General features: G+C 46.3%; 1 protein-coding gene across 6 annotated transcripts in view; it reads left to right on the top strand.

The window, feature by feature from the left end:
• The first annotated feature begins 1,190 nt into the window (after window positions 1–1,190).
• The window catches only part of ZNF131 (zinc finger protein 131), a 32,089-nt gene continuing 22,061 nt past the window's right edge, over window positions 1,191–11,218 (top strand). For 2 of the 6 annotated variants that reach the window (XM_037529234.2, XM_037529231.2), the window contains exons 1-3: window positions 1,650–1,916; window positions 2,139–2,277; window positions 3,404–3,505. In XM_037529234.2, the coding sequence (XP_037385131.1) occupies window positions 2,154–2,277; window positions 3,404–3,505 (226 nt within the window). In that variant the 5' untranslated portion in view covers window positions 1,650–1,916; window positions 2,139–2,153. Of the gene's footprint in view, window positions 1,214–1,577; window positions 1,917–2,138; window positions 2,278–3,403; window positions 3,506–11,218 lie in introns of those variants that run through there. The other 4 variants (XM_037529232.2, XM_037529229.2, XM_037529233.2 and 1 more) reach the window with 4 other exon arrangements.

Raw genomic sequence — 11,218 nt, 5'->3', positions numbered from 1 at the left:
AGCGGGCGGGACAGGAGAGGTCTGCTGCGCCATGTGGGTTTCTCCCTGGCTGGCCCGGGGATCGAACTCCTGTTGCAGAGGCTGTGGATTGCTCCATAGTGCGGTGCTTAACCCCTTGCGCCACCAGGGAGGCCCATCGTCCAGAGTTTTTAGTTGTACTTAGTTGGAGAATTAGGAAAAAGTACATTTACTCCATCTTTATTCTGCTCTTTTAAAACTTTGTATAAAAATCTTCCTATTTCTGAGTTTTGGCACCCCCTTAAACTCTGCACCCCAGATAACTGCTTCCCTCACCTTGCCCTGGTTCCAGTACTGTTTGGAAATCACCTCAGAGACTGAGACCCTTAAAAAAAAGGTCCATCCATAATAAGGCAACAGAAGAAAATAACACTAAGACAAAACATATATTTTATATTAGATTTTATATTTTACATTATCTATTATATTTTACATAATAGATTTAAATATACCAGACTGACATGAAACCTGATAGATCGGAGCACTTCAATATTGAAAAGGAATAGAGTGGGACCCTCTGAGAGATCAAGGAGGGCCCAGGGAGCTCCACGTTTGCAACAAAAAAATTAAAAATAAAAGCAACAGTGCTTGGCTCCTAACGGACTCCTTGACAGTAACACTCCAGAGTTTCTCCAGCTTCCAGGAGCGTGGCCGCTTCCACACCTGCATGCACCCTCCCCCCCCCCCCCCCCCGTTCCACATCACGGTTCTGCACGGAGCGGCCGGAGCCGAACTTGAACCCTCAAGACGGAGCAGCCTCTGGGCACCACGAGGCAGGAAAGAAATCCCGGGGTGTGAGCGCTCAGGCTGCGCGGGCGCCCGGCCTCTTCCCGCGCGGCGGGCCGGGGCGCAGAGCCGCAGGGCGGCGTCCCGTGCCAGCGAGCGTCCCCGGGCCCCGCAGAGACGCGCGGCGGGCGAGCACCGGGGGGCGGGCACCCGGGAGGCCGATCCCCGGCGGCCGGGACGTGCTCGCGCCCGTGGCCGCCGCAGTCCGCGCCCGGCCTCTCGGGCTCGCCGCGGGGCACGTGCGCCGGCGACCCGGGCGGCGGCGGCTCGGAGCGCGCGCGGGGAGATGGCGGGCGCGGCGCCTCGCAGGGGCAGGGAGCGGCGCGGGGCGGGCGCCGGCCCGGCGCGGGGCGGCGGGAGCGGCGAGGCGGCGCGGGCCGGCGCGGGGCGAGGGCGGCTCCCGCGCTAGGTGAGGCGGGCCGCGGCGGGCAGGCGGGGGGCGGGCCGGGGCGGGGCCGCGCGCGCGGATTAAAGCCGCGCGGGAACGGGCTCCGGCTTATTCTGCGGCCGGGGCCGGCGGCGCTCGCGCCCGTAGACGAGCGCGGGTCGCCGGAAGGCGGGAGGGCGGGGCTGTGGGGTGCCCCGACCCCCGCGCGGCCGGCCGCGACCGGGCCCCCCCCCCACCGCAGCGCCGCTCCACTTCCTCCTCTCAGCGCGCGGCCTCGCCTGGGCGAGCGCCCGGCCCGCGGGCGGCTCCTCCCCGCGCTGGGAGGGGGCGGCTGGGGGCGTGGCCCGTCGTCGCCGTCGCGGTCGGCGCTCTCTCGGCGTCCGCGTCAGCCGGGGCCGACGCCGTGACGCAGCACGTCGACGTGAGTGACGCGCAGGCCCGGGCCGCTCCTCCTTCCCTGAGTGAGTGCCGGCCCGGTCGGGGCGGGGGAGAAGAGGGAGGGGGCCGGAGAGAGGCGACCCAGGAGTCGTTGTGGGCCGCGGGCCGCGGGCCGGACCGGGTCCCGGGGCGGCGGGCGCCCGGGCCGGGCGGAAGGGCTTGGCGGGCCGTTAGAGGGCCGCCGCGACGGTCGGGTCCCCGCTCCTGCCGGACTTACGCGCCCGGCGCCGGGAGCCTCCGGCGCGGTGCCCTCCCGCTCCAGCTCGCGTCTCCCGACTCCAATTAGGTCAGGCTCGGACGGCCCCGGCCGCGGCCCCGGCCCCCGGCGCGCGTCGGCCACCCGGCTCGCCTTTCTTTCTTCCCCCGTCTTCCTCTGCTCTTCCTCACCCTCCCCCCTTCTTTTCACGTTGCTGAGGCTCGGGGTTTTGTTGTTGTTGTTTTCTGCTTTCGGGGTTTTGTTCCCTAGCACGGGCTCATGGATGTCCATTATCGTGCTCCTCTTTTGTAGAGCAACCCGACGGCCATGGAGGCCGAGGAGACGATGGAATGCCTTCAGGAGTTCCCTGAACATCACAAGATGATCCTGGACCGATTGAATGAACAGCGAGAGCAGGACCGCTTTACTGACATCACCCTGATTGTCGACGGTGGGTAGCGTGGTGGGTGAATTTGTGGCTTCAGTTCTCAGCTCCCCTGCCGCCACCCCCCTTTTCCACCGCCTTATGGGTGCTTGGAAAAGTCTGTGAGGATGGTGCGCCGAGACCCGTGGGCACTTTGTCAGGGCCCGCTCGCGTAAAGCAGACCGCAGGAGGCTGGTGTCACCCTTTTAACAATAGTCATCACAGTTAACTTCTTGCAGCCTCTTGAAGTTTTCTCTTTACATACTTGAGTAAAAGGTGATGTTTTAGCGATTGGGAGGAGTTTTCTAAATATTTGGTTAATAGCCTTTTCTGGTGATCAGGTGCTTTGAGTAATCTCTCACCGGCGTCTTTTTTGGGTGATGATTCTAGTTTCCCAGATGGTGTTGGAGGGAGAATGTGAGAGACTCCTTTGCAGCACTGGTAACCCCTTTGGGAGTCTCCAAATAAAATGGGGTCCTTGCCATTTTGGATACCCAGCTGGGTTATCATTTTCAGTTAAAATAGGTTTCTCAAGACAAGCTTTTTTTTTTTTTTTTTCTTCCTCTCCAAATCTGCTGTAGTTTCCAAGTACTAGGTATACTAGAAAACTTTCCATAAGAAGCATCCAGCTTCCTGCTTGTCCTGTGACTTTTCCTTCTCTCTTCCAAATGATGTGTAACCTCTTGGGTTGTGTCTGTATTTATCAGTTTCAGTTGAATAGATTACGCCTTTCACTTTTTAATAGGAGGCTTCTTGCTTCCGGAAGTGTTGTAAATTGACTTTTATAAAATTGACTTAGTAAAGTCTTGGAGGTAATGGCTTGTTTAATGGAGATTAAAGTTTGACAAGAGAGCTGCAAGAATATTCTAACTTTAGTTCAGTAATCTATACAGGCTTATAATGATGAAGAAATCTGGTCTGTAGGGGAGGGATAAGCAGAAGGGACTGTGGTTGATGGTTCACAGGTGATGTGATAGTGGGAGATTTGTGGGGATTACACCTGCGGGGAGAAATCAAATATTGTACAAAAATGAACAATGTAAGAAAATAAAAAAAATTTTAAAAGGATGTTTTTAATGTTTTAATTTTCTAGTCTGCCTTACAGTTTTACATTTGGTTTTTGTGAGTATACATGATTTTATTTTTTATCTAGGACACCATTTTAAGGCCCACAAAGCTGTATTGGCTGCTTGCAGTAAGTTCTTCTACACATTCTTCCAGGAGTTTACTCAGGAACCTTTTGTGGAGATAGAAGGTAAATATTTGTTTTAAATGCAGTATTTAGTGAACATAATTGATGAAGTTTTAGACAGTTAATTTGCATCAGTGGTTCCTATTAGGTGCCAATATAAATTGTTCTTTTGACACCTGACAGTTACTTTGAGTAGACTGCTTGGTAAAACTATCCGCCAGGAAAAACTCAAGTTCGATGGTAGATGTTGGTCTCTTAAAGGAATCTTTTCTATGGCTAAAGTCAGTGGTCACTGTCTTTTGAAAACATGTACTACAAGTGAATTCATGTTTTTATTCAGTACGTTTTTCAGACTGGTGGGGATGCAGGTTACAGTAGAACCTGTGTAGCAAAAGTACAGATGGCACGTGCACTGAGAAGGCTGCCATAAGGAAAAGGCTAAGAACTGGTGTAGCATTCAAAGGGAGTTAAGTGGCTATGGAGGGCATGGGGTAGAAGGGATCATCCTGCTTGATAGTGGCCTTAAAATAGGAAGTGATTTTTGTACATAACTTTTTACAATAACCTGTCAAGTGCCAGGTATTGAACTGTGTAGTTGATGTGCATTTTCTGAGATTTGTAGCAATCCTTTGAAGTGGTATTCTAATTTACACATCCCAGAACAGGCTCTAGAAGGTTACTTGCCCAAGGTTGCCCACCTAGCTAGGGATTCACTGTGTGCTAGTAAATACCATGCTTTTTGTCTTCTATAATACCTCCTCCCACCACCAAGATCCAAAAAACTATAGGAAATAAGTTAGCTTGCTTACATAAGTAGTGTTTTAGCTTTCAGATTCTTGCATTTTGGTTTTGTATCTCTTTCACTGTGTATATATTCTTTGTTATGAACGGGTTGCCTAGAAACACTATTCCCTTGGAAAAATTTAGTACCTAGGGGAGTAAAGAAGCAGAGTTATGATATTCTCTTATTTTGGTGCATTTCAATTTTTCTAGCATTCTAGCTCATATACCCAGAGATTATCTTTCATTACCTGTAATGGATAGAGCACAGGTATAGTAGGAATCTCCAAAGCTTTCTAACGTGACAATTTAGCTACCTACATAATAGTGGTTTCTGTTACAAGGCAAGATTTCATCCATTTATTCACCTGCAGTACTGTGAGTCCAGGCAAATTACTTTATCATGATTGCATCTTTGCCTCCTCATCAAAAGTGGGTGATTATTAACTGGCTTGTAATGAATAATTGAAATAATATGCAGAGTGCCTGGTATTGTTTGGTGTATTGTCCAAGCTTAATGAATTGGAGATATTTGTCACGGTGATCTGTTACAAAGTACTGTGCTAGGCTCATGAAATGAAAAATTGATGACAGCTCTTAAAGAATTTGCAAAGTTTAATCACAGACAAGAAACAGGTAAAGGAGTGCAAAAACTTTAGAGACTTATTGTGGAATGTTGTCACTAGGGAGAATGAGTGATTTGGTTTACCTTTGGTGGGAAAGATTTCAAAGGGAAGTTGTCTTCAGTTTAGTTTAGCATACACAAGTCTTTGGTATTTAAACTTTAGATAGAGAAGAAAGTAGTCTTTTTTGTTATTTGCCTTATTCAGGTTTAAAGAACTAATTTGGCTCAGGGTCTTAAGCCTTTAACTTTGGGATTGCTATATTACAAACTCAGGTCACCTGGTAGTAGAGAAAGCCCTGGGCATGTAATTAGAAAACCTGAGAATTGTAGTCCTGACTTTGCTTTTTGTCAGTTGTGTAGTCTTGGGAATATTTAGGTACCATATGTACTCCCCGGGATGGTAGGCTACCCTCATGCACTTGTCATAGCCTTTGCTGTGCTGTCTCAGGTCACTTCTACCGCATGCAGCTTGGTGGTAAGCACAAGACTTCATGCACAGATTTAGCAGGTATTTTTCCAGCTTTCTCTTCTAATTCAGGAGCATCTTTTCATCATTTTCTGACTAGAAAAGTTGGGATTTTAAACCTCTCTGTGCTGTCATATATTTCTTGTAGTGGGATCCACTTTCTGGACAAAATAGTAAGAGGGGAAAAAAAAATTCTCACCATGTTCTTCACGTCTTATTCCTAGTTCTGGTAGGGAGATGAGCTTTCTTTTAGGGTTTAGGTAGCCTTTATTTATTTATTTTTAAAGATTGATTTATGCATACAAGAGCTGGGGTACAGGCCGGAGATGCTGGCCTGATAGACTGAGTGCAATACACTGCTGAGGGGAGCAGCGGGCAAGACGAGAGGACTGTTGCACCTTGTGGGTTGCTCCCTGGTCAGCCAGGGATCGAACTCGTGCTGCAGAGGCTTCGGATTGCTTTATATGCAGTGCTTAACCCCTTGCGCCACCAGGGAGGCCCCCTTAGGTGGCCTTGAAAATGCTCGGTGGTCACCAGCCACAGGTGTGCAGCTTCAGAACTGGCTCTTGCCTTAAGGCAGCACAGAAGAGTAAAAACCAGGTATGGGCCTCCCCGGTGGCGCAGTGGGTTGAGTGCAACACTGTGAAGCTGTCTGCAGCCTCTGCAGCGTGGATTCAATTCCCAGCCAGCCAGGGAGATACCCACATGGCGAGGCAGACCTCTCCTGTCGCGCCTGCTGCTTCCCTCAGCAGTGCTTTCGGTCCGTCTGCCTGTTCTGCCCCCCACTCTGTCTGTGGTGAATCCTCTCACCCTCCCTTGACTCTGGTCTGTACCCTAGCTCTTATATAAATAAAAATCTGAAAAAAAAAAAAAAAAAAAAAAAAAAAAACCCAGGTATTTTTCCCTATTCTCTCACCATCTCTTTTCCTGATCCTCTAACGAGAAATACTGTCTCAAGCTTTTTCTGTCTGTACCTACTGTGTAGTTACAGGATTTGGGCTGTCCTCAAGTCTAAGCTGGGATATGTGGAAGAAAAAATAAAAACCAGGAAACTGCTGTTTTTTGAGTTTTGATTCCCCCCCCCCCTTTAATATGCTTGTTTCTATTTTTCAAACTCTTTGTATACTTGTGTATGTATTCAGCTCAGGATTTTCATTTGAAATCAGTAGATAAGATCGGGTGGAATGTGCTTTCTCCATCTTAACTGGAGCTCCTGTCTGTTAAATATAATGACCTGTAGTGATGGTTCAGGTTCTTAACTGCACATTAGAAATGTCAGGGGAGCTTTTTGCAAGTACAGTGTTTAGGCTATACCTCTATGTCAATTAAATCAGTCTTTTGAGGGGGTGGGATCCAAGTTTTTTTTTTTTTTTAAATAAAGATTTATTTATGCATACAGGCCAGAGATGTGAGGGGGGGATGAGAGGATTCACCAGAGACAGAGCGGGGAACAGAACAGGCAGACTGATTGAAATACACTGTTGAGGGGAGCAGTGGGCGAGACAGGAGAGGTCTTCTTCGTCATATGGGTTGCTCCCTGGCTGGCCGAGGCTCAAACTTGTGCTGTACAGGCTGCGGACTGCTTCATAATGCGGTGCTTAACACCTTGTGCCACCAGGGAGGCCCTCCAAACATCTATTTTTAAAAGTTCTCTAAGCCACCTATTCAAGGTGTGGCCTGAGAACACCTATTTAGGCATCACCTGGAAGCTCATTAAACATGTAGACTTTCAGGCCTACCCCTCACCAGAATCAAGAGATCGGTCCCCAGGTGATTCCTGTGGACAGTAAAGTTTGAGCAGCACTGGTTGATTCTAATGGGTAGTTAATATTGAGGAAAGACTGCCTTACAAGGTTTTGTAAAATCAAGTGACGTGTATATTAAAAGAAATTTAAATTGTAATGCGCTATGTAAGTATAAATTGTCACTAAGTATAAGTTGAGTTTGCCCTCTACCTACTTTCTCGGTTCCTGGTAAGTAAGTACCTTTGACTAGAACCACAGGTTTCCCCCTCAGGCTTCAAATCAAAAATTATCCTCAAAGCCAGTTGCATCCCAGCTCAATGTTGTGATTAGATTCATACCACATGAAATCTCCAATGGACAGTCATTCTCTCATTCCCTTGTTCAGAAGATACAGTGTTTTAATGTGAACCTCCAGGTTTTAAATCCTTCCTTTCTCTACTGTATACCTAAACTAAGAGCAACTCTGCTATCAAAGTCAAAAATTTTAGCCCCTGAAAATAGAGACCAAAAAACTTGCAAATATATGTTCAGGTATATATTTTTAAAGATTTATTTATTTATAGAAGAACTGGGGTACAGGTCAGAGGCGCTGGAAGGCGAGAGAATGCACTAGAGACAGAGCAGGGAACAGAACAGGCAGTCTGACTGAAATACACTGCTGAGGGGAGCAGCGGGCGAGACAGGAGAGGTCTGCTGCACTATGTGGGTTTCTCCCTGGCTGGCTGGGAATTGAACCCGTGCTGCAGAGGCTGCGGACAGCTTCACAGCACCGTGCTCAATCTGCTGCGCCACCGGGAGGCCCCAGCCATCTTTTTGAACAGGACTTTTCCACCAGTTGGGGGAATTTCCTAGGACTAGAGAAATTCCAGATTGCTGCCCTATTTTGTTGCTTTCCAAGTAGAAAATTAGGATTCAGGGTAAAGGTGTTTATATTAATGTTTCTAAGTTATTTGTAGTCAGGAAAATTGAATTTTCCTGCATGCCTCTTTTATGAAAGGGTAAGGGGTTAAGGAGAAAATAAACTGAGATTTGTAAGTTACCGAACTAGTCCTGATAGAGAATAAAATACTTTTGCAACCATCTTGTTTTCTACCACCACATCACTTACCTGAGCCGGTGTTACCGTTTGTTTAATGTTAGCTAATAAGTGAGGTCGTTTTATTCCAAGGGCCAATGTTTTGTCACATACGAAGCACCTGGAATGCTTATAGTTTCCTGTCTCCGTTTTGATTGTGGTGATTAGGGACCCATGCATTATTGGGTCTCCAGTGATTCTGATTAGCCAAAATTGGGAACCAAGTTCGCCATTTTTGAAATCCTCAGAGGCTAGATGTGTTTTTCTAATTATTTAAAGATAACACAGTCTATGTCTTAAACTGTCAGTGGGGACTAGGACAGCATTCTATAACCAAATAATATTTCAGTAGTGTAGCATATTGATGTTTAGTCTCTCTAGGATGAGGATGAAGAGTGTAAATAGCCTCATGCAAGTTCAAATTTTGGTGCTAAATTTATGGGGAAACTTCTGGTTTGAAGAAATTTGGAGGACTTTGAAACTATGAATAAGAGATACAGGCCTGTAGTGGATGAGATGATAAGTATTCAGACTCTTCAAGCAGGAATATGCCCTGACTTCATCCTACTTAAAAAAATTATCATGGACTTTGGAGTTAGACCATTTGTGTTTGAGCCGAGTTTTACCACTTAACAATTATATGACTTTGGAAAGTGTTTAACTTCTGTACCTTGATTTCCTCATCTGTAAAGTGGGGATTATAATAGAAGTTTAATGGATTGCTATGAAAATTGAGTTAATGAAGTGTTTAGTCATGCAATATATGTGATTAAAAATCAAAGTCTGTACTTCAGGAAACATCTACACTTTGTTTTTAGGAAGAATTTTCATTGTACTTTTAAACTTTTGGTTAGAACTCCTTAAAAAGACAGTAAAATCTGGTTGTCGTTCAGGTAACTCTCACATAGTAAAGAATAACATGGTCAAAAGGCAACAGAAAGAAAAAAGATGATTTAGGGGCTTAACCCATCAGTGAATCCCGTTATTCTTGGTTTGCTTATTTGATAGCGTGTAACTTGACCATCTTTTATTTATGATATTTCTCAATATTCAGATTTCTTTTAGACGTTTTGAAGATGAATCTGCTTAGGCTCAGAGGTTCTGACTGTCCAAAATCATCAGGTCTTAGAGAGTTGGGACTAAAACTTGAGAGTTCTGACTCCCTGAATGATAGCCTTTTTTTTTTTTTTTTAAAGATTTATTTATGCATACAAGAATTGGGATACAGGCCAGAGTGTGGAGGGTGAGAGGATTCACCAGAGACAGAGTGGGGAACAGAACAGGCAGTGAAATACACTGCTGAGGGGAGCAGCGGGTAACTGGAGAGGTCTGCTGTGCTGTGTGGGTAGCTCCCCGGCAGGAAATCGAACTCGTGCTGCAGTGGTTACAGATAGCTTCATAGGTTGTGTCTTAACCCCTTGCGCCACCAGGGAGGCCCTGATAGCCTTTCTTCCCACAAATTAGAGGATGGTTGCTCTTCCTCTAACATACTTAACCGTTGTCCTGAAGGTCTCACATTCCAGTATTGAAAGTGCATGGGAAGAACATTCAAATATTTTTTGTGCTTTGCATTTGTTTGCAGTTTGGAAGTAAGCATTTTTTTAGCCTCAAGCTCTGTTACAGGTAGTTTTCTTTTCATTCCTGTCAATAGATTTTCGTAACCTTGTATTGGTAGACTGAAACAATATATAGCTGCTTTCAGGACCACAAAGCAATAGAGTATCATTTTGGGCCAAATTTTGAACACAGAACTTGTAAAGATAAAGTTGGAATTAAGGATGCTTAATTTTGAAAGTGACTTTAGCGTATAGTGGCTGCATTTTTTAGAAGCATTGTGTTAGGTACTGTGAGGTGACAGTACAAACAAAATCATTTCCCTCTTGTAGCTTACATTCAAGAGCTTTAATTGTAATAAACAGAACAGGTCGAGAGTTCAGCTTCTGGAGAACTATTGACGAAGTTTTCATAAATGTGGCATTAAATATAAGCCTTCAATGCTGGTAGGATCTGTGCAATCATAGTAATTAAGCAGTTAGGGGGCGTAAGTATAAATGAAGACAAAGAAGCTCTTAGAAAGTGAAGGGTTTGTTTGAGCATTATTGTATAGCATGGACTTGATACAGTTTAAAATTTGGAAGGGAAAATAGTGATGAATACAAAAATAAGGTTGACGACCTTGAGATAAGGAGGAGTGGTAATGAACTTTATTTACTAAGCAATGGAAAACCATTTAAGAGCTGAGTTGACACACAACTCCCTGGCAGGCAACATGGTATATCTGACATATGATTTTTTTTTTTTAAAGATTTATTTATTTACTTATACAAGCACAGGTCACAGTCAGAAGCGCAGGAGGGTGAGAGAATCCCCCAGAGCCAGAGCGGGGAACAGAACAGGCAGACTGACGAAGTACACTGCTGAGGGGAGCAACGAGCGCAGCAGGAGAGGTCTGCGCGCCATGTGGGACCCTTGCTGGTGGCCGGGGATTGAACCGGTGCTTCAGAGGCTGCGGGCAGCTTCGCAGCCCAGTGCTCAACCGCTGCACCACCGGGGAGGCCCTGACATGTGATTATTAATAAACTTAGTTATTAGAATGATAGATCTACACTGTTCTGTAAGAGCCTTTGGAAATTTTTGGGAAAGGTCTAAACTAAAAGTAGTTTACTAGTTAGTGCTGGAACTTGGCTACAGTATTACTGTACTATTAATGACAATTCTGTCAGGAAACTGTCTTCAAAAATGATAAATACTAGGGTCTCCCCTGTGGCGCAGCGGTTGAGCGCTGGGTTGCGAAGCTGCCCGCAGCCTCTGCAGCGCCGGTTCCATCCCTGGCTGCACCCTGGCCACCGGAGGAGGGTCCCACATGGCGCGCATTCCTCTCCTGCCGCCCTCTGCTCCCCTCAGCAGTGTGCTTCGGTCCTTCTGCCTGCTCTGCTCCCCGCTCTGGCTCTGGTGAATTCTCTCACCCTCCTGCGCTTCTGACTGTACCCACTGTTTGTATAAATAAATAAATAAAAATCTTTTAAAAAAAAATGATAAATACTAATCATGTTCCCAACACTGGGTGTTTTTTTGTTTGTTTGTT

The sequence above is a fragment of the Talpa occidentalis genome, unplaced genomic scaffold (genome assembly GCF_014898055.3).
Source record: "Talpa occidentalis isolate TD23 unplaced genomic scaffold, MPIMG_talOcc4v2.1 talOcc4.6, whole genome shotgun sequence".
Lineage (NCBI taxonomy): Eukaryota > Metazoa > Chordata > Mammalia > Eulipotyphla > Talpidae > Talpa > Talpa occidentalis.
The sequence above is the reverse complement of the archived record's forward strand: the minus strand, read 5'-3'. Positions and strand labels throughout refer to the sequence as shown.